Source organism: Hippocampus zosterae, chromosome 17 (genome assembly GCF_025434085.1).
Source record: "Hippocampus zosterae strain Florida chromosome 17, ASM2543408v3, whole genome shotgun sequence".
Classification (NCBI taxonomy): Eukaryota; Metazoa; Chordata; class Actinopteri; order Syngnathiformes; family Syngnathidae; genus Hippocampus; species Hippocampus zosterae.
In genome coordinates this window covers 10,305,381-10,328,006 of record NC_067467.1, presented here as the reverse complement: position 1 = coordinate 10,328,006, position 22,626 = coordinate 10,305,381, and the positions used below count along the sequence as shown (strand labels likewise).

The 22,626-nt window shown below is 45.1% G+C and overlaps 2 protein-coding genes and 2 long non-coding RNA genes across 8 annotated transcripts in view; 2 read left to right on the top strand and 2 right to left on the bottom strand.

Moving 5' to 3' along the window:
* The window catches only part of LOC127589522 (uncharacterized), a 134,340-nt gene that overhangs the window by 3,225 nt on the left and 108,489 nt on the right, over positions 1-22,626 (bottom strand). The gene's annotated exons all lie outside the window — the stretch shown is intronic.
* kmt5c (lysine methyltransferase 5C) lies at positions 760-15,586 on the top strand. Of its 3 annotated transcripts, none has more exons than XM_052048684.1 (9): positions 760-1,324; positions 2,493-2,625; positions 4,403-4,568; positions 5,580-5,689; positions 6,216-6,379; positions 7,944-7,963; positions 8,141-8,277; positions 8,360-8,520; positions 9,051-15,586. In XM_052048684.1, the coding sequence occupies exons 2-9, from the start codon at positions 2,513-2,515 to the stop codon at positions 13,736-13,738; spliced, it is 5,559 nt and encodes a 1,852-aa protein (XP_051904644.1). In that variant the 5' UTR covers positions 760-1,324; positions 2,493-2,512; the 3' UTR covers positions 13,739-15,586. The 3 variants fall into 3 exon arrangements, with proteins under 3 accessions (XP_051904644.1, XP_051904645.1, XP_051904646.1); XM_052048685.1 differs by lacking the exon at positions 760-1,324 and adding an exon at positions 1,344-2,106; XM_052048686.1 differs by lacking the exons at positions 760-1,324; positions 2,493-2,625; positions 4,403-4,568 and adding an exon at positions 4,609-5,503.
* LOC127589520 (uncharacterized) lies at positions 8,036-17,222 on the bottom strand. The gene is made up of 3 exons (XR_007959428.1): positions 17,037-17,222; positions 8,269-8,353; positions 8,036-8,195 (listed from the first exon to the last, which is right to left on the bottom strand). It is a non-coding gene; the product is annotated as an uncharacterized LOC127589520 (long non-coding RNA).
* The window catches only part of shank1 (SH3 and multiple ankyrin repeat domains 1), a 50,504-nt gene continuing 44,785 nt past the window's right edge, over positions 16,908-22,626 (top strand). The window contains exons 1-2 of one of the 3 annotated variants that reach the window (XM_052048682.1): positions 16,908-16,977; positions 17,636-17,712. In XM_052048682.1, the coding sequence (XP_051904642.1) occupies positions 16,923-16,977; positions 17,636-17,712 (132 nt within the window). In that variant the 5' untranslated portion in view covers positions 16,908-16,922. Of the gene's footprint in view, positions 16,978-17,476; positions 17,713-22,301; positions 22,321-22,626 lie in introns of those variants that run through there. The other 2 variants (XM_052048681.1, XM_052048683.1) reach the window with 2 other exon arrangements.

Sequence of the window (22,626 nt, the reverse complement as noted above, 5' to 3'; positions counted from 1 at the left end):
GGGTTTCATGCAATTTTGTACTTGGAAAGGTTTTAAGCATTATTTTAAAAAATATATTTTTATTTGAATATAAAAACGGAATTCAAAAGTGAGGATCAAGCGGCTCGGAAGATGAATGAATGAATAATTGAATTTCGATCGTACTTTTTTGTTTTTAATATTAAAATTAATTTAAAACTGAACTTAAAAATAAAAATGCCCACCGTTTGCTATACCACAAAAATCCAATCAAAGCCCCACAACTGATGCTGTGTTGTAATTCTAGTTGGGGTTTTTTCCTCTTAAATTTACATTTAATTAAATTTTAATTTAGTTCATTTAAAAATAGAATTAAAGCCCCCACCCCTGTAACGACAGTGATCACAATGGTCTTTTCACGTTAAACTTTATTTTGAATAAAAATATCTGCTTTGATTTCATTTTTAATTAAATTATAAATGCCACAGTGGGGCCTGTTCCTGCTTGTGTCCAATGTGCTGGGCAATTTAATGTACGAAACCGCTGGCTAATGCACGGCTTGCTCCTTCAACAGGTGGCCAATTCTTGAACGTTCCAATTGAAGCAGCGAATGTTTGCAAATTTGTAGCACTGCACCGCTAAGGCGGAAATGAGGATGAGGGGGCGACAGTGGTCAAAATGTGTTGCAAAAGGAGGCCCTGTCATATACGCTTCCTTTTCTCCTCACCGGGTAGCGGCATCAGTAAAACATCACGAAAAGAGCGACCAATTGTAGGCTTTCAACACAACAACCGGGTGAGTGTGATTTGCCAAATAGACGCCGAATTCAACCAATAGCGTTCGCTAAATTGAAGCCCACATTGTGCATCAACATACTATATACTCCGCCCCTACTACGAACCGGCAAATCACAAGAGTCGGATTCCAAACAATTCGTTTGCTTTGCATGATTGACATTGCAACCGACAAATGGGAGCCTTGGGTGGGCGTGCCCACCGGTGCAGTTCGTTCGGTTGCAGTGGGACGTAGCCGATCAACTTTTACTACCAGAGACTAATCTTATTTTTTTCTATTTTTTTATGATATAACATGCCGAATTACTGTTTTAGCTGGCAACTACAGTCACAAAAATAACAAACACAACTCATCGCGTGCACTTGTCACGTTAATCGCGGATATTTGCTCGCCGCGTTTTCATTAGATTCCAGAAGTATTCTGGAACGGAACGCTAGATAGCCAGTCAGCTAGCTCGCTACCAAGCTAGCATGTTGCTAGACTAGCTGCCCAGACGAAGAGCTGATTTTTGGGGGGATCTTAGTCCTCCACTCTCAAGCACCTGCTTTCGTTGACCGGAAAAGACTCCCAGGTAGGTTCTGCGCGGCGGCCGTCTTGCTATGCTTTGACTCTTTCGCTAATGTGTTTGTATGATGCGGGGATGCTAGCTCTCCAAAGCCGCTACCCACTACACACTTGTGCACAGCAGCTGACGAGCAACATGCTATTGTAACGAGCTAAATCTACTGTAGTCAGTAATGAACTCGTCGACACTCGATGCCTCCTAGTTGTGGGACGTAGTGACACGATTTTAACAAGCGGCCTCATTGTAGCTTGTTATTAATCATGAAGGCCGGTGTGCATTTTTATTCTGGACAGTCAGGAGATGTCAAAGTTGTTTTTCACATCGTGGTTGGGGTTGTAACGGGATAAACCTCATTCTTGTACAAGATAGGTGTGAACTGTTTAAATTAACTTTCCCCCCTTTACAGGAGGCGTAACTAATGATAAATGGTGTGAATCCAGTACAAACGATGTGGATTCCAAAGCAGTGTAAGAAAGGCATAAAAGCAGAAGGGAAGATGCCAAATAAAAAAGTGGGTCTAAGAGAAGGCAGAAAGGAAGGAAACAAGAAAACAGGTCTGCAAAGAAAGGTAGAAACTGCTGTGATGGAAGATACATGCATGCATGAATGCGTGAATAAAGAACAAAAAGCAGGTGTGACAGGAGGTGGAAATGAAGGGAGAATGGCACCAAATTAGGATGGAGTAACTGAAGGATGATTGATGCAGGAACAAAAAGCAGGTGTGAGGAAAGGAAGCGAAGAAGGAAGGAATGAGGGCAGGAAGAAAAAGATCCCCAAATGCCGGTTTGGTACGTACCTTGATTTTAGGTCATAGTTCAGTTTGCATTAGTTAATTACTTATCTCTAGTAGCAAGTAGTCAACGACACTAAAAATGGAACATCAACAGTTCTGAGTCTTATCAGTAAATTGCAACATAAGTAGTCTTCTGTGGACAAAATGAAGAATGCAGACAAGTGCAACATTTTAAACCGAGTTATGCAGTAAAAACACTAGTATGTCACATTTTTTCATGCTTTTGCTCAACTTATGTTCTGATTTGACACAGTGTCTTAGGTTAAATTCATAGATTTGTTTTTGTAGACCCAAAGTGGACTGCAAGTGATTGAGTTACTGCGGTTTGCTGTTTGCCGTGTTTTTTTGCTGCTCTTACGGTAGATGTTCAACCTTTTTCAGCATGCTGATGGTGGGAGGCCATGGACTGCTGCACTAGAATGAGTGTGAAGGAACTGTGTGAGATTGATGACCTGGCCACCAGCCTGGTGCTGGACCCTCTCTTGGGCTTCACCACTCATAAAATGAATATCAGGTAAGTTAGTTCGTGATCCTGCGTCAATTACTTGAGCGTCACTAGGGCATTCGTAGCGTCCTTACATCCTGTCATACGAGATTTCGAGTTCACGAACGGTGTGGAAGGAACCATGGTTAAGATGCACTCCGTTTCCGATTGGACTAAACTTTATTTCACACTTCACAAGTGCAAGGAAATGTACATGGTTACTATCCAGAAGTGCATGAGCAGTAATTGGAGAACATACACAGTATGTACAAAATGTAAGACTCGAGATGGTATATTTACGTCATGTACAGTATAATATGTCAACATGAATCTATTTGTGCAGGTATGTGCCAGCTGAACTAATTTATGGTCCCTATGGTTTGATAGCTGAAAACAGTGTGCACTGTATGTTGCACTCTGCAATGTAAAATCTGAATTGCAAATAATGGATGCGGAAAAAAAGGATTGTACAATTAGGATTATTGACAGTGGATTTGGATTTGTGGCGGCATACTGGATATCTTCTATTAAGGGCCTAGTGTAGGTCATAAATTAAGGACCTGCTGTATTTGCTTCCCTAATTTTTTCAAAATAAAACACAGTTTTGAAATACTGACATTTCTGATCGGGAAGGCAGTATACAAATCAACAGTGAGATCCCAGTATTTGTGGTAATACAATATATAGTTTATATACCTTAGTTGGATTTATGATTAAAAAAAATCTTGCCTGTTATTCAACACCTTGCATGAAAAAAAAATAAACAGAACATCTTGAAATTAGGGCGGCCCGGTAGTCCAGTGGTTAGCACGTCGGCTTCACAGTGCAGAGGTCCCGGGTTTGATTCCAGCTCCTGCCTCCCTGTGTGGAATTTGCATGTTCTCCCCGGGCCTGCGTGGGTTTTCTCCGGGTGCTCTGGTTTCCTCCCACATTCCAAAAATATGCATGGCAGGCTGATTGAACACTCTAAATTGTCCCTAGGTGTGAGTGTGAGTGCGAATGGTTGTTCGTCTATGTGTGCCCTGCGATTGGCTGGCAACCGATTCAGGGTGTCCCCCGCCTACTGCCCGGAGACGGCTGGGATGGGCTGGCACCCCCCCCCCCCCTCCGCGACCCTAGTGAGGATCAAGCGGTACGGAAGATGAATGAATGAATGAATGAATGAATCTTGAAATTATCCATGCAGCAAGCGCTCCAGCCTAATCTTCATATTTTAAAATTTTAGGTCCACAAGCAGAAAATGTAAGGCTGCACTGGAAAAGGACTTGTAAAGTACATATTCACATTTTCTGTCATTTTCTTTGCATTAATGATGAATATTTTGACAATAAATGCAGAAACCACAAGGCTTTCAATTCACATTATATTGCTCAAGTTTTACACAACAGACATGGATGATTGGTGCTCCCATTAAATGTAAATGACAAGGGCAGCACTGAAAGCACAAACCCCAAAATGGCGGAAAACATGCCATTCCTATATTCTGCATTCTTGCTCTGCATGTTTCTGCTACAAAATCATTTTGAGTGTCAAGAGCTGGACATTCAATGCACATTTTGCGACACTATTTTTCAACATGTTGGAACATCGTCAGTAGTTCGACCTGTAGCCAACCGCACACACTCCGTTTGGAACCGCACTGGGACCACCTCAAAAAGTGGGTCTTGGTCCAATTGTTTGGAACACACCAGGATTCTTTTGTATAAATTCACTCCTGCTTAAAAAGTCCCTTAAAGTGGCCCAAAAGTGTTGGTGTGAATTTAAATCTAAAAACAATGACGTTCTCTCTCTTTCTGCGTGTGTGTAGCCCCGCTCCGGAGGTGCGTCGCTGGGGCAACCTGAAGGAGACGCTGCTGCGCTTTCAACGCACACACGACTTCAACGCCACCTTCGAGGCGCTGACGGTGGGCGAGCTGGCGGGCGACTACTTCAACGCTTTGGGGAGTCACCGGCAGGATCTACTGAGGCAGCACGTGTGTACTCATACTGTCCGATTTCATTTATAATATTTTAGTGACTATACTAATTACATGTTGCCTCCCTGGTATGTCTCTGTCAGTAGTGAATTGAAATTTAGGGTAAAAGTTTCAACAAACTAGAATTCAGAACATAAAGGTACAAGGTATTCCCTTACATATAATTTTTCCCGGTTATTTTTTTTTTGTGTATGAAGTATTTCAAATGGGTGTCAGTGTTGATAAGCCGAAGGAGGAGAAGGAAATCCATCCATCCATCCATTTTCCGATCCGCTTATCCTTACAAGGGTGGCAGGGGGTGTTGGAGCCTATCCCAGCCGTCTTTGGGCAGTAGGCGGGTGACACCCTGGACCGGTTGCCAGCCAATCGCAGGGCACACGGAGACGAACAACCATCTGCGCTTGAGCTCACACTCGCATCTACGGACAATTTAGAGTGTTCAATCAGCCTGCCATGCATGTTTTTGGAATGTGGGAGTAAACCGGAGTACCCGGAGAAAACCCACGCAGGCGGGGAACATGCAAACTCCACACAGGGAGGCTGCAGTTGCAATTGAACCCGGTACCTCTGCACTGTGAAGTCGATGCGCCAACCACCGGGTGTCCGGACAAGGAAATGACTACTACTAAAAATAATCCACCGTGCAAAAATCTTTCTCACACCTGGACACAGTTGTCATGCGATGTATCTGTCCTAGAATTAACACCATAGCTCGCCTTCGCATATTTGTCATGGCACCACTCTGCACAATCCAACGGAAGAAAAAGGATACGAATAATCCGCAGCACACTGTCAGACAATATGGGACATATCGCACAGTTTATGCTGCGGCTCCACTTGCCGCTTATTCATGATAACCATCACCTCCGACAGAACCACTAGAAATAATCCATAGCCAAAAGTCCACGGTGGCGCTCGCTGTCACGCATAAGGTGTGTATATCCGACGTGTCGTGTTAATTCCAAGGCTCACAAAATGAGTGTTCTGAAGTCGCCGTCATATCCACAGGTGAACCGCTACCTCAACGCCTTCCTTTTGGATAGCGGCATCCAGATCGAGTCATGTGACCGCTACTCCTCGGAGACCAACGGAGCCAAGATTACCTCTACTCGACACTGGTGAGTCAAGACATAGCTCTCCCTTACGAGTTGTCGCCAATGGACATTCTTCACTTAAGCAACATTAAGCAGTCGTATTTAGCTGGGGGGGGGTTGGCTGTGTGACTTGGGCCACGGACCAGTGGTTGGGGTATTCTAGAAGACGTTGCATCATGGCATCACGCGTACTTCCGGGTGGTTAAATCCTTAGCCTTCTCAAATGGCATCATTTAGTAAACAAACAAAGGCAGTGCCGTTGGGTTAAGAAATGGCTTGAATGATGATTTTAGCCTTCATATTTTCCCGCCTTAGTTTGATTTAGCCTCCTCACCGACAGGTTGCACTGTATTGGTGTAAATATGAGATATCCAAGGAACTAAAGAGTAAATCTTTTGGAGTTTAATGTGGCAGTGCAACCCCAAACTCACTAAATTACAGTTTTCATTTGAAGTCTGTGGTAGTCAATCACCTTGGACCACCCGGCAAGGCCCTGATGCTGAGAAACATGAAAATACTTTAGGGTGAAACATTTGTCGCTGCCGGTCAGGTTTGCGGGGGAGCGCGTGGAGGTCCTTCTGGGCTGCATCGCCGAGCTGAGTCCGGCTGACAGCGCTGTGCTGCGGGCGGGCGTCAACGACTTCAGCGTCATGTACTCCACGCGCAAACGCTGCGCTCAGCTCTGGCTTGGACCCGCTGCCTTCATAAACCACGGTCAGTTTGGACATTCAAGTGAGCCAAAAAGTCAGGTTTGAACTCAAACAAGTCCTTGATGTTTGCACATTTTTTGTGGAAATATCCATATATGTCCACAGAGGTTATTTGTGTGTGAATGAATGGTGCCCTCTGCTGCCATTTTGCCTTCATTGCTTCAAGATATTTGAGATGTCCACGGCTCTTTTGGAAATTTCCATTTAGAGTTTACAGTGCCAAAATTGAAATTTTAAAATGTTTTTGCATAATTAGTGATCTTAGTCTTTAAAATGACATACTCTATCACCTGCAATTCATCGGTACTTAAAAGGTACAGCGTGTAGAATCTTTACTGCCATCTAGTTATGAACTGATAGAATGCAGTGCATGCATTTTGAAGGTCTTCGCATGCGTACCACCAATTTCTTCAGCAAAGGTGTAAGCAAAATATCATCCCAAAAGACTTTTAGTCCTCCCTCAAGTGCTGGAATAAGTTCATGGCAGTTTTTAAACATGCTGTAGTCATCAAGTCGAGGAACGACGTTAGCTCAGTTTCTCTCCTTTGAGTATCCGTGGGGTGCGAATCAAGTTGAGGAACGACGTTAGCTCAGTTTGTCTCCTTCGAGTACCCGTGGGGGTGCGAAACATGGCAGCCTCTTGTAGAGGAGGCGCACCCTATGTAAGATAATTAATAATTACCTGACCTACAAATACTTCAAAAATATGTATACATTGATGTGATGGAACATATTTTCTGCGTGTTATTAAAATTAATTAATTTAAAAAACAGTGTAAAATCAACACATTTTTAGACAGTGCCCCTTTCAATTCCATTCTGCCGTCATTGCTTCAATATACTAGTTGTGCCCAGATCCTTAAAAAGTTAGATTTTCTTAAATAAATATTTATGGACTCTATCTGGTCTTCAAAGGTCCTAAAAATCCACTCTTCATTAAAGTCTTGAATTTGTTCTTTCCATAATGGAAGGTTAAATGTCATGTTCAAGGATAATGAAGATTTTTTTCTTAAAAATTACATGAAGGGTAATTATCCGGGGGGGGAAAAATCCGTCAATCTTGTGATGAACATCCACTTGCCACAAACACATTTAATTTTAATGACATTTTGTCCAAAAAAGTTTGTCTGAATATAGATTTATAATAATTATTATTGTACATTATCCACCAGTATTGGTTATATTTAGTGAAGAAACATTAGGTGGCATAAAAAATTCTTGGAACTGAATGTTACAGCAAGTAAATTGAACGCCATGACAGAATTCTTAACAATCGGTAATGTATTGATTATTTATAATGATGAACAGAGCTGAGTTCCAGGACAGTATTATACACTTTGCTTGTTTAGATGGCATGATGGCCATTTGAAGCACAAAGTTTTAATTTGCACCCCGAAAATATTTTGGGAATGTTTGCTGTTGCGCGATAAAGAATCTTTTGAGTTTTTAGGAATTTAATCCCATGAAGTAATGCCATTCCCTTTGAGGGAATGGAATTATTAGACTTGATTGATTTTGTGCCTAAACTAATCACATCTTTGTCTGTCTGTCTTGTGTTTGTGCTCGAAGACTGCAAGCCAAACTGCAAGGTGAGCAAACATTCATTCATCAGAGACAAAGTAATACGAGGTCTAACCTGGACAATTATCCACATCATTGACTTGATTACTTCTAAACGTTGAGCATCAGATTTTATTGTCCCTGCCATCTGTCTATCTGCGCATCTCTTGTGGGCCCGACCAACGCTTTGTCTTTGTCACGCCCAGTTTGTCCCCGGTGAGAAGAACGGCGCTTGCGTGGAGGTGATTCGACCCATCTCGCCTGGGGAGGAGATCACGTGCTTCTACGGTGCCAGCTTCTTTGGCGAGGGCAACGAAATGTGCGAGTGCTGCACCTGCGAGAGGTGTGTCGCTTGGCTCTTCCATCTGGATCTTTCGGGCCCGTTTTGAGTCATGTCTAACGCCCCAGCGTTGATTCTCCTCTAGGAAAGGGGAAGGTCATTTTAAACACAGAGGGAAGCAGCCGGAATGCGAGGAAACAAAAGACTCCGTGGGCCAGAAGTACCGCCTCCGGGAGCGATACCTTCGGCACCAGCGAGAGAAGGGACACTTAAACTCCAGGCCTATTATTTCAGGATTACATTCAGGTATTCACTCAGGGCTTTTTGCTTCACTTTTGCTTGTAATAACTTCTGAAATATAGAGTACACTTGGTACCCTGACTTAAGAGTGCTACGTTTTGTTTGTTTTTTTGCGAGTTAGCTTCAGAATCACCGCAGCTCAAATGAAGTGAGAAAAAAAATCAAGTAGTTAAGGTAAACATGGTGCAGACGCTCACACTGAAGTCACTGGGCTTTGCCGCTTCACACATGCAACACACAGGAGCCTTCACTCAGGCAATACACTGCATCAAAAAGTACTAAGTACCATAAACTCTCTAATCTTTTCATTGTTATTTGGGGTAATTCATGCATTTTGTCTTCAAAAAAAATTGTTGTTTTTTTTAGTGGTCTGTAATAGATTTCTTGCATTTAAATTGAGGAAATTGATTTGATATATGAATACATTGGGTTCCCAGCTTGGTTACAGTTTGAATTAAAACTTGTAAGTCAAGAGAGGACTGTGCTTTTGGAAATTGGAACTCCCCGTAGTGACTTGACTGTCTTTTGCCTTCTAGCTATCCCCTCGAGGAACTCTTTCACCCATCAGATGCGGAAGAACGCCCTTAAAAACCGAAAGTGGGACCAGACAAATAAGTGGAGGCTACAGAACCACAGACTTGCGAGACCCAGTGAAGAGCAACGAACGCTGCCGCTATTGTCACAGTGCGTGATCCGGGACCTAAGGATTAGGGTGCGGCGCCACTCGCTGGACTTTTTGCTTGTCTGCAAGGATCCTAAAAGCAAAGAGAGGGCCCTCCTGCAGCAGCTGGAGTTGGTGAAACCAAGGACAACCACCAACGTGAAGCGTTTCTCGCTAGGTCGTCTTCAGAAGAACAGAGTTCGGGTAGGCCCAAATGGAAAATCTGTCAGAGGGGTTCCCTTGAGGAGCTCGTCAAGAACCAGAAGCACGGATAGGGTCGACCCGGACAAAACCTCCATCACAAAAAAGCAAGAGAGCAAGGAGCAAGAGAACTTAGAACCCAGCGTATGTCAGACTGCCCCGGCCCCTTGTAAGAAAATTTCAGACAAACCAGTAGTGTCACTCAAGCAATACCTGACCGTCCGCCTGACTCGAATCTCAGCGCCTTGCGAAGAGGCACCGGGAGTGAGTGTTGACAACCGGGACATAAGGGAGGAGCTGAGAGGGAAGATGAGGCAGATTCAGGGCCTCAGACCACTGAGCACACAGAAATCCCAGCAGAGGCAGCGACCACCATCCCAGATTACGCCGGGCCACTGTGCCGCCGAAGCCCCTCGAGGAGTGCGGGAAATGTTCTTTAAGGCCATTGATCAGGGAACACTACGGAAGCGGCACGCCTCAAAAGAGGCAGTGGGTGACTCCTCTCATCTCGAGGAAGGCGGGAAGAACAAGGTTATTGAAATCCAGACAATAACCGAAGAGGGTACACAACCAGACAAAGAGAAACCGGAAGAACACAAAAAGAAAAGAAATGCCACAGCCACTGAATGTAAAACCATGTCCGGTGTAAAAACGAGCCAACAGAATAACTTGCAGGGTGTTAAATCTCCAAATCCAGGTGAGGTTGTTGTTTCAGAACCGTTAAATTGCACTGCAAATAAACCAGTACACAATCCAAGCAATGACATAATCATAAAGCAGGCCAAAGTCCTCTTGTCTGATTTTTTGAAGAACGATAAAGCTTCAGTAGTCAAGCAACCACATGGTGATAGTTCCCCCTCAAATGCAAGAGAAATCCATGCAGGCAGCCATGTGGCAGCAAGACGGAATGGCGGGCGGTGGCAGAAAAGCCACAGAAGAATAAAGACGAAAGCCGAGCTGAAATCCAACAGCACAGAAAACGGTTTAGTCCCCACTGTGCAGAATCCAACCCAGATCGTGGAACCGGAGGCAACCTGTCTCAACACACTACCTCTCCAGTCGCCTATTTCATGTGCCAACATGTGCCAGACCACACAGCACCTTGACGCCATGCAGTCCAATATACCTCTGAAGAAGCGGACGTTCCGCAGTGCTGTGGAGCCGGAGCAAGGCGTAACTGCTGCTTCTGCCACTAGCCGGAAGGAGGTTTCCGACCCGTCCTCAAGGCAGGAACTGAATCGTCATCCAGAAAAGAATATCAAACATGACAAAAAAAGCAAAAGGACGCGAGCAAAAGTCCGGGGGGTGAGCTCCAGAAGAGTCACAAGGCAAAACGTGGGTAGGGTGCTAAGGCCTCGAGTTATTGAAACTCCTCAGAGTCGATTGAGGAAAGTTCACACGTTTAAATCTGAGAGGAAAGATGAGAACAGCAACCAAGAGACAGTTCAGCTCGACAGGAACCATCAGACGACGGATGAGCAAGAGAGAGACTCTCAGAAGGGAACGTCAGCTTTGGAACAAAGTGATGTTGAGGAGACAAAGCCAGAACTTAACTTCAGGATTCGTTTCAAGCGGAGAAGAGGGAAATTGTGGGAGATGCAGAGCAACGAGTTGGGCTGTATGGTCAAAAAGGAGGAGGAACTCAACAACGATCCGCTTAAAGCCATCATGGATTCAGTGTCTGTGTTGAGCATGGAGATGCAGGCGGCTCAGGCCCATGTGCAGGCCAGTAAGAAGTCCAAAAGCAGACTTCTTCGCCTGAAAAAACGGGGCGAGAGGAAGAATGCGTCCACAATTTCGGAGCTGGACAGAGAAGAGAACAAAGAAAAAACAGACGGGAGGATTCTTTCTGGTTCAAGCCCTCAGTTGGACAAAAGTGAGACGTCATCTTTTGTCCGTCAAACGAAAACGGAAGATGGGCTCGCTAGAAGCTGCTGCATGTTTGATCGTGGGTCGCAGCAGAAAATGGAGTCCAATTTGGATTTTAAAGGTGTTCCTCTGCCGGTTCTCAAATTGCGCAGAAAAGTGAAGGACATCTGGGAGGTGGACGACACGGATGAGAGGCAGGACCAGTCCGAAGTTAAAATGGATACACCAGTGAAGCGAGAGGTACGAAGTCCCCCTTTAGTCCAGCAAATACCAGGACTGCTGGATTTAAGCAAGGTCCGAGAGGAGCCACCACCGTTGACTCAGAAGTTGAACTGTCACTCATTGCTCCAGAAAACTGAAGCGCTGCAGATGTCGTTGTCACTGTCGCCACTTTCCCTGTCTTCCCCGCAAAGCGAGACCCCAGAGAGCGCGGTCGCAGCGAACATAACTGCTGAGCGACTGGAAACCTGCAGCAGCAGCAGTGGTGGCAGGAAGCAGCGGCACAAAATGGCGTCCAAGTGTGGCCCTGTGGAGACACCCGCGAGCTGCCTCAGCCAGTCCCTCCAACAGATTGACAACAGCCTCTCCAGGCTCTCTGAGGGTCTTTGCTCATCACAGATTTTGGAAAAGACATCCGCCTTGTCTGGAATTTCCAGTTCCATCATCCAGCCTCAGTCTCAATCTCCACCGTTCCCAACTGCGGACAACATTCTACCGGGCGAGCCCAACTTCGCAAACTGCTGCGACGACCTCCTGGACTTCCAGTGTCTCAACTTTGAAGGCTATGATCAGCCACAGAACATTCTCGACTCATCGCCCTCCGATCTGTGTTCACTGGATCCCCCCACAGACCCCTTCAGTAGCCCACTCTCGCACAGCCCCTCGGACACGTGGCCCACTGAGACACCCTACCTCGGCTCCCCGAGTCCCGGCAACAACTTCACCAGTGATGATCTCCACTTCTTCCCCGCTCTGCTCACATCCAAGAATGATTCTGTTCCTCTGGACTGTGAGGCAAAGAGTGCCTCTGGCAAAATCCCAGCCCAAGCAGGTTTCAGTTTTTCAGCGTTCACCAATACCGAACTGGCGGGAAAGGACCACCTTCTCAGTAAAAATCCCGGAATGAGGGTGTCCAGAGAGGACTTCAAATATCATTCGTCATCCGCGGTTAGCAAACCTCGCCTATTTGGCACGCCTGCTGTTGTGTCTCAGACTACTCTTCCTTCAGCACAGCCCACCCTGAATGCCAAACCAAGCAGCAGCCAGTCGAGAGCTACATCCAACCTCAAAACCAATGGACCCTTCCACCGCATGTCAATTTCCAAACAGCCCCAGTCTTTTCCAAACTGCCAGCCTACTGCGCAGCGAGGCGTCCCCCAGATGAAGCCTGTCCTGGCGTCTCCGATGGCCGGTAAATTCCTCAATCCTCAACTCTTGGCTGGAAGAAATCCCAACCCCTTCCCTGACAATCCCTTCAACATTCAGGAGAAGTCACCCACTGTGATCCACAGGGTTGTTAAAATTCAGGGTGGTAACCCAAGCCAGAACTTGTACAGTGTTCCCTCCAAAGACCATGTGGCTGCCGGCGGCCACTCTACATCTAAAACATTCGGAACAAAATCCACCGAAAACACAAGTGAGGACCCGCAGAGTCATCACAAAGGCACTCATTCTGCTCAGAACCTAAGCTATTTTGCTCCTTCCGTTAACCCCAGCAGGTCCAGCGTCTATTTCAACAAACATGGCTCATCCTTGCACCCGTCATTCATCCGAAGTAAACCAGCCTCCGATAAGCAGGACGATACCACTTTGACGTACAAAAACTTCTCTGCGCTGCCGAGACCTTTCTTCTTCCCCAGTAAAGACGGTTATTCTTTCCCACAGGAGAAAAACTCCAAACATGACAAATCCACGCCGCTGGGCTCTGACAAGAACCAGCCGTGTTACCCTCAGCAGGATCCATTTGATTTTAGCTTCACGTCGTCGCTTTCTCCAATGTCACATCACAGCAGTCCTCAAGTGGCCCACAGTACGCCGCCCGGCACACCGGCATCGGTCGGCAAGAGCCACCCGGCAGCCTCCTTCTCTTATGGACCACAGGGACCCCCTTATGTACTCAATTTCAGCGGCGACCACTCGTTGACGTTGGGTCTCAGGGATGGGCCCGAAGGTTACCCGGGACTCGGCCCCACAAACTACACCTACCATTGCTTGATGGAGCCGTCTGGCACTCAGGGGCGGCTGGTCCTGGAACCCTGCGGTTCTCAGGCATCCAACCAGCCCCCGTTTTCCATGGGTACCTTCTCGGGACACAAAGGGGGTCCGGATGAACACCTAAAGAAGGACGCTCACCACCAGAACCACCCAGGCGACCACCAGGACATACCGCACTATGGACCAACATCTCACTCAATGGGCCCTACCAAACCCAAGCGGGTCAGGCTGGTTGTGACGGACGGAACTGTGGACTTGGACCTCCAATACTCTGACTGATACACAGGAATACACTGACCTGTTTTTGCAAAACTATTTTGAAGGTCTCTTATTTTTCCGTCATTGTAATGAGCCTGGAAGACACTTTGATTTGATGACCAAATTGATGTTGAATTGTATTGGCGACAAGTCACAGATGCGGTGTCTGGGGCATGCGACTGGTGTGCTGGGCTTTTAACGGGCATCTTCGTGCCTCCGTCTTTCCAATCAGACTTTTTGAAATCTTCCACTTTTTATACCCCCGATAATCTTCCTTTCTCACTGTTTGTACGCGTGCGTATGTGTTTTTAGTAGTTGAGCGGTTGCTATTGACTGCTGCGAAGCTGTCATGTCTCAGAGTGGAAACTTCAGACGTTTTTATTGTTGTCTGAAAGCTACCTAAAATTTCATGTGAAATCCGGTCAAAAATTCCCAATAATGTGGTAGCAGCATCTGTGTCCATGTGTCACTAGCCCCTTTCGCACTGTCAGAATACTTCCCTCACTTTTCTGTGATAATGGTACGGAAAATGGATTGGAAGTGTTGGTTGAACCTCCAAATGTTCCCGACGTGTCGGAGGTAGGATGGGCGCTGTCTGAAAATGGGTAGCCGACAGCCAGAATGGGATTTTTGAAATTAAACAGCCACTCATTTCTCCCAGCCTGTTGTGGTGTTTGAGAACTATTATTTTCAACATCACACCAGATGCCAGGGTGCCAAGTGTTAGATGAGAATTTTAAAGCCTCTATTCGAGCTTTCTGTGATGCCCTTTCAAACACTCCCCAATCTGTCTCTGCAAATTGGTTTCATTTCAGTGCGTTTGATGCAATGCCGGGGTTTACGTGGCTTCCCCACATGCTTTTAGGGGCACGGCAGAGACGGCACGTTGTCTGTGTGTGAAAGGGGGATAGTGGACATATAGCATGGAAGTTTGAAGTCTGAACACCCGACACTCACCACTCCTGCCTTGTTTTAGTGAAAGCAGCCGTTGCTGTCTGTCAACAGTTTTATACATCACACCATATGCCAAGTAAATTTGAATTTCACATTGCCTCTGCCCCGCCCGATGCCCCTTACACATCAATTTTAATATATCACGCTGATCAGTCTTTTTGACGCAGGATTGAAAATATCCCAACTCTAGTGAGTTCTGGTGCAAAAAGATGCTTCGGTTCAGTCACAGATACCCCGATCTTCCAGAAACTGTGAAAAAGGTGGGGTGATGACAAGCTCGTAAATGATGAAAAACGGTTCCTTGTATATCTTGTCGTTATACTTACATGACGTTCAGTTATGGCTTTTAAGTTTTAAGACTTTTGTATAAAATTTAATGAACTGTGGAAGGTCCGATGTCATCCACAGTCAAGCAAATAATTTATCTTTTGAGGAACAAACGGTGACAATCTTTCCACTGTGTGAGTGTTTGTCATCTTTTCAAACGGTCGCCCGTGTCATCATGATTGTCGTGTTTCCATGGCAGCCTTACATCCCAGTGTATCGTGTATTTATTTGAAACTTGGCCTCTTCCCGGTCCCGGTTTTAAAACGAAATGGTGCTTGAACCTAATTTATACTTCACCTTGATTGTTGATGGGACAAAATGTTTTACTGTTATTTAATGGGACGAAAACCTTATTGAGCAGGATACAGAGATGACAAATATATATATATATAAATATATATAAATCTATAGTATAAGACTTGTAATGACTTTCTCATCAGCTGTTGTAAAACTTTATATTAGCCACCTCCCTTTTCCAAATCCCCTTTTCCTAGAAAGTGTTAGTCTTACTAAAAAGAAAAAAGTTTGCTGTAGAAATGTATAAAATGTAGCTTGTATTATTAAAGACTCTTAGTGCTTTTCATATTTCACCTTCTGGAGTCGTTTTTGTGTTTGAGTGTTAATGACATTTTAAAATTTTAGCTTGAAGTATAAATATATATATATATACACACACACACATTTTAACTGCGCTGAGTGAAGTTCTATTACTAATATTTTGAGTCGTGTCTCATTAAAATATTAGGAATAGCTATCGGCCACATGCGTTTAGTCCATGGGGCCATTTGCTTTTTTGTGTTTCACTACCAAAGGGATGGAAAAGTGTCACAATAGAGGCTCCATGTTAGGCCTTTATCTGGATTTTTTTTTTCTTCTGGGATTTACGTACTTCAAAATTCATCTCGGCTGATGTGCACTGCTAATGACGTAGTTGTTAGCATAGGTGAAATCCATGGTGGGCCTTGATTTCCAATGTTTTCCCAGACCATCCCGGGAGACTTTTTTTTTGCCAAGGTGTCATCCTTGAGGCTTCCCGCAGGTTGAATGCGCCCGGAACACCTTACCAGGCAGTCGCTGAAAGGATCCTCAGTAACCTCAGTGGAAAGTGAGATGAAGTTCTACAGATTCGATTGCTGTGGAAGGAGTACCCGCACCAATGTTCACTGTAGCAGCCCAACCGATACGCCGAAGGTCCTGACACTGGAGGTAGAGGGTGGCCACAACAAAATGGGAATGAGTTGAGCAGGATCCACTCCAGTGCGGCAGGTGTGAGCTTTCTGGATATGTCCAAACCATCTACGTCTGCTCTCGCGAACTTTGAACCTTGGCCATCCCCTGATGAGCTCATTTGGAATGTCAATCCACCAATTTTATCCTCGACACAACCTCAACGTCATCTCTGTTGTCTCTTCAGTGCCACAGTTTCGAAATCCAGACATCATCCCCCAACCGCTTCATCACACAAACTCTTTTAACGGCTGTCACTTAACTCCACCAGTTCCAACCTGCTCAGAGCATTTTCTTCACTTCCTCACCACACTTACCATTGCTCTGAACTGTTGACACTCGGTCTACAAAAGTCCACCACTCTCATTATCGCTTCTCTCTCGAGCCTTACTCTCCCGCCCTATTCCCAATTCAGGCATATCAATTCTGTCTCTGGCTAATCTAAATTCCTCCCCATTTCTGTCCATGCCTCTTACCTTTCAAAATGTTCGTCCAGCTTCTCCCTGCTTTCACTGCAAATCACAATGTCGTCTGCGAATGCCTTGGTCCAGAATCCAGTCTAACCTCATCTGTCAGCCTGTCCATCACTCATGCATCGAGGAAGGAGCTCAAAGATGATCCCTGATGCAATCTCACCAACACCGTGAACACCGACAGCACATCGGGCCCTTGCAATAGTAAATCATTGGAACTAAAAATGAAACTTCGGAGGGGGAGGCCACAGCCGAAACGAGCCAGTGCCTCTATCCCGTGTAAGTAGTCGGGGTCGATTTTGCTGTTTTTTTTTTCCATCACGTGCAATGTTACTTACAGAAATGCGTAAGAAACTGGTAGCCCTTCACATTTTGTAGAAGCTCTCCCATTTCCAAACGGTCGATGACCTCTGCATTTGATCATGTCGCCCCCTAAGAACTCCAGGAAATTAGCATAGAACGAGAGTTTTCACAGCAAACATCCTGTTTTTCCTGCTGACCTTTCCGTGTTTCATAAGAAGCAACTGCAGCAATGCCCCCCCTCCCCCCCAATTGTGAGCCAATCGCTCACGTTGAGTCATGCCGCTAATCTGCTCCACATCTCCCTTTCATTGCCTTATCTCTCTTTTTTGCTCTGTCCAAACATCAAAGCAAGGGGAGGGGAGGATGAGAGAAAAGCGGGGGATACCCAGGATGGAGCTGCAGAAGAGGAGGGGCGGGGAATGGGGGGGGGGGGCGAGCGCGGTAGGGGAGCAATGGGGAGCGAGTGAGTGTCACTCCGGGAGGTGGACAGGATCAACGCTCCTCCATCCAGTTGAGGAAGACGGGAAGAGAGAGGCACCTTGGTTACCACGGTGCTGCTTCTCAATCTTCGGTCTTCATTTTTTTTTTTCCTTTTTTTTTCTTTTCTCACACTGCTCTCTCTCCTCCCCAACAGCAGCATCTCGCCTCGTCGCCTCCTCCGGACTTCTCCTTTTTCATATTCACCATCATCAAGGGAAGCTCGACAAGACTGTAAGAACCTCTTCAATCTTATGATTAGTGTTATTACTACATGTGCGTGTTGTGAGCTCCCAGGATGCCCTGGAACAAGGTTGCCCAGATGCTGCATCGCTGCCAAATGCTAACGTAGTTGTGTGTGTATATGTGTGAGTGTGTAAATGGAGCAGCTGCTGCTTCATGTCACGTCTTCGAAGTCCCACCCACGTACAGTATGGATGTATGTAAGGGGGTGGGTGAGTGTATGTGTGGAAAAAAGGCCAACTACTGCATAAAATTACATTAAGCAGTGTGGAAACAGTGTGGTTGTTTGCCACTTTTGTTGCGTGAGTCGCTGTGTGTTAAATTTGAACACAGTTTTGGGTGGGAGGGGGAGCATTAAAAACTACAGTGGAAAGCCACATCCATAGAAGATTAAGAAAGGGTGTGTAAATCTCGCAAGTCTTTGGAAAACGTCGTTGGATTTCGGATGAGTGAGAATGTGTGAGCCCTTTTGTCGGTAAGGATACGTTCTTTTGCTTTTTGTGGGTCTTTCGGTTTTCAACAGCAGAGTGGGACCACCAAAATATGAAAAAAAATGAGTGAAACAATCAAGGACAATCAATTACTTGTACACAAAAGCTCAAAACATGTCAGCAAATTTTGTGAGATTCCGGCTCAGGATGAATGCAAAATACTTTTTCTTTGGCTATTAGTTTAGGTCAATTGGTGCATAAAAAAAATCCCTGCTAAAAACTGCATCGAACCCGTGTAATTTTGCAGCGTGTATTTTTAAATTATTTTTTTCCCCCATGGTGTGCAGTTTTTGTGTTTGTAGCACTAAAAATGTGCGCCAAAAAAACTACAGTGAAGGCACACTAGTTATGTGCAAAAAACTTTGGCAAATACCGCACATGTTCGCTGCTTGGTACCAGCGGATTCACATATCTTGCTTTATTTTTTCTTTTGGAGCCAACCACCATGTTTCTTGGAAAATGAAGACAATTGGAAGTACATCCCCAGTTAGTCAATAATTTCTTGGGTTAAAAAATATATATTTTAAGTTTGATTGCTGATCAGTTATTTGCATTTTTTTTGCTATTTGCTTGCGGTCTGAGTATTTTTTCTTTTTCTTTTAATGTTTGGGTATTACTGACAAAATTGGTCAACTTTTTTTTTTTAATCGGAGATTCCGTTTTTTGTAAAATGTCATAGCCACAAATATCTGCACGAAAATTAAAAGAAAATATCGCAAACGTGTTGTGCTATGGAAAAAAAGTAAAGGCGTTTTTGTCATCTGCATCAATGCATTTAGTGACACAAGAAGCTACCTGATTAAAAAAAAATGCTGTTGGCCAGTGTAATAAAGAAAAAAATGTGACAATAACAAAACAAAGTACAATTTTTGGGAGTAAAAATTCTGGGGGGGGGGTATTTTTTTTGGCCTGGCTACTCCGAGTGAAATGCAAGTGACCTTTTGACGACTGAGTGTTGAATTTTTTTTTTTTAAGCTGAAAAGTCCCAAGTTGAATATTTTGATGGCCATAAAATTTCATTTTGTAATTCAGATTCCAGTGTCACAGTTGTACTTACTTGCATACAAGACTAGCAGTAGAGAAAATGGATGGCTAGAACGGCAACATTTTGAACCTTTTTCTAGCTCTAAAAACCTCCTCCGCCCTGGCTGTATTGTCCCGAATGACGTTCAAGAGCTTTTGTCACAACCGTCGCTCACTATTGTTCCACCGCTGACTGAGATGAGTCAGTCCCTCGGTTTTGAGCGCCAGTCAAAGTTCAGATTTCATCTGGTGATGTCATCTGCGGGCGAGAGCGAGATGACTGCACGATCGGTTGCGTGAGACTTGACCGTATGTCTTGCAGATTGAGCGAGTGACGATGCATTCGTTAGCATTCATTCACAACTCTTTGGGAAGAGGAGAGCAAACCAGTGACAGACGACAAGAAAACATTTAGTCTGAAATTGGATATTTTTAACTTCACCAGCCGTTTTCTACACAGCCGTTGTAGCTGTTATGTGAATTCCCTTTCACACAGAGTCAGGATTTCGCAAAGTTGCCTTTTTCGTGGATTCCTGTCTGTGTTAAAGGTCCTGCAAGCTCGGAGACCTAAAAGCGGCGTAGCAACAGCTGTGTGTAAAAGGATTGTGCAAAAACCAGGCATGTGTCTGATGCTGAATTTGTCAGTCCCAGTTCTCTGTCTTCGGCGACCCCCTTTGACATCAGCAATCAGGAAATGTAATCAACAAATTTGCCATCTAATCGCCATCTAAAAGTGGAATAGTGGCTGTGTGTAAGGGGGAATCTGTGACGTGAGTTTTGGGCGTTTAAATTTTTCCACCCCTGTGGCTTGGTGGGACGGATGTGAAGTTTAACAGGTGAGACAAGCAGTAATTACCACCCTGATGTGTTCTACCCCCTTTCACACAGGGCCCCTCCCAGATCGGAAGCTGGAGAAATTTGGCCATTATTTTCATGATCAAGTTCACCATCAATTTCAGCATCACATCAATTGGCTTTTTTTCCCAGGATTTTCTGGGCCTGTTGTCCCATGTGAAATTTACTGCTGCGAAATAAGGCTAGTATCAAAGGTGCAATAAAGTAACCGGGTGAACGTAAGCGGTTATCCCCTTTAACACAGCTGCCATCTGCCCTCAGTCTGATACAACATGGGACATTTGACAGCATCCTGGCTGGAGATAAAAGATGATTAATTAGCATTAATTGGATTATTTGGTGAGGAACGCGATAGCATCAGAGCGTGGGAAGAAGAAGAAGAGCAGGGACGGTTTTATCGACAGCTCGTCAAGGAGCTTTCATGCGCTCCTCTCAGCTTCGCCCGCTTTTATTTGTCCAAGTGCGTCTTGGCTTTCTTTCCAATATTTGCTCTGTTGCTTATGGGGGTTGTGCTTCATAACTCCAGATTTAGCCAGTGCCTTCACTCACCCTCTCTCCCACTTTCTCGCCGTCGGTTAACGACCAATCTGGGACAGGAAGCCTCCCCAGCGCTCTGTCCTACTTCGCTGCTGCCGCTCAGGCTAATTCATTCTACTCATTTAACGCTGTCCACGTGGCCTCGACGTTTGTCATCAGTCGGATGCCGAGCGGGGGGTTTTGGGGATGGTTTCAGTCTGGTGGACGAATGGTGCCGGGCAAGATTCACACAGGAGCCCCTTACATACTGTCTGTCAAAGCTGTTTTTTCCTTTGTCATTGGTCTGTGTGAAAGGCTACCAATACGGAATGCTGGTTTAACAGTGTCAAAGTATTGAACCTGCGAATCAACTGGTTTTCGAGTTTGTATCAGAGGCCAAATGACGGCCATGTGTCAAGGAGATTCTGCAATGCTGGGATGAGGGTATGCAGGGAATTTAGGCTGTTAAATTTACACCCCTTCCCCCATTCACTTCCATTTCAATACCACATCAGTTTCACATCAAAGTTTCCTGGGCCGCTGTTCTGTGCGAAAGGAACATATTCCGCAACAAAATGGCGACTGAACTGCACTTTTACTTGGTTCGGAGGTAACATCAGAGGCAGAATGGGGGCTGCGTGAAAGGGCATAGTCTTGCTGCAAAGTCAATTCAAATTCTTTGCACAGTGCTTTTTTGCTATCCACTTGCACACGATTGTCTTTCTACCTCTTATACTACCGGATAGCTCAGGTTATTTACATGCCAACTTTAACCAAACATTCCATGTCGGTACCATTGACACAGATCATTGGACAATGATAAGTAAGTCACGGGTGTTAATTTTCGCTCTGTTATATCTCTGAAGCCTGCAAATTTGATAAGAACATCTTTCAATGCAAGAGGGCAGGAGAGGTTTTACTTGTCTATACCTTGGTTCCAGGTAGTGATCACCCCCAGTGATTGAATATTATACCTTGGTCCGAGTTATCCCCTTTCACCCTTCTATTATGCCTCTGATATTCCCTTGAAAGTCTGCAAATTTGACAACTGCTTTCAACACCGCAGAGTTTGAGAAGTGAGTGATGGGTGTGACACTTTATATATGAAGCTCCTCTATCCCCTTTCACACAACCAACACCGTCCCGCCTCTGATATCACCTCATAAGCTGGGAAATTCACACTTGCCACGATGAATTCACACTCATTTTATTAGGCTAATTTCTCTATAAGGCTGCGAGGACAGGGTTGCTGTGGGTTAGAGGGGCTGTGGGGCTTTTTTTTTTTTAAACATCACCGCAGCATCATCAAATTGGCGTTTCTATATTTAGCTGCAATGGACGGGCCGGGTTGGGAACGTGTGCGCGTGCAAGTCTGTGTGTGTGTGTGTGTGATGGGTTTGTTTGCAGTTTTTCATGCTGCATTCAAGTCCAGTAGAAAACACGCACGCTCGTGCCTCCATCGTAACGCTGAGAATGGAGGAATTAGCTGCCATGACAGGAGGAGTTTCTCGCACTCACTGCAGTGCTTCATCTTTGCTGCTGTACATGCGTGTGTGTGTGCATACATTTGCCGTATGTGTGGCAACCGCTGCAGAAAGCTGGCAAGGATCAAAGAAAATCTCCCTATGGATTATTTCATTCACCCCCCCATGGCTTTGAATACATCAACAAACCAGCTGGAAAGCCCATGTTGTGTTGTCGGTCTGCGTAAAAGGTATTGGTGTAAAATGGGGGTGTCGACCTGCAAATTTGACAGGGAAGGGAAGAAGAGTTTAAAATGCAAAAGCAAACATCTCAATTATTATTTTTTTGTGTCTGCAATGCAAGAATGTAGATGATCGAAAATCACTCCGTTTTCTATGATACCCTTTCACGCATTCACCGCCCTCTCCCTGCTTTTTTTTTAATGGTTGGAGTCCTTTTTCACATCTATTTCAAAATCACAATCGATTTCACATGAAAGTCATATCTTCATGTTTTTCCTGGCTTGGCAGTCTTTGCGAAAGGTGAATTTGATGGC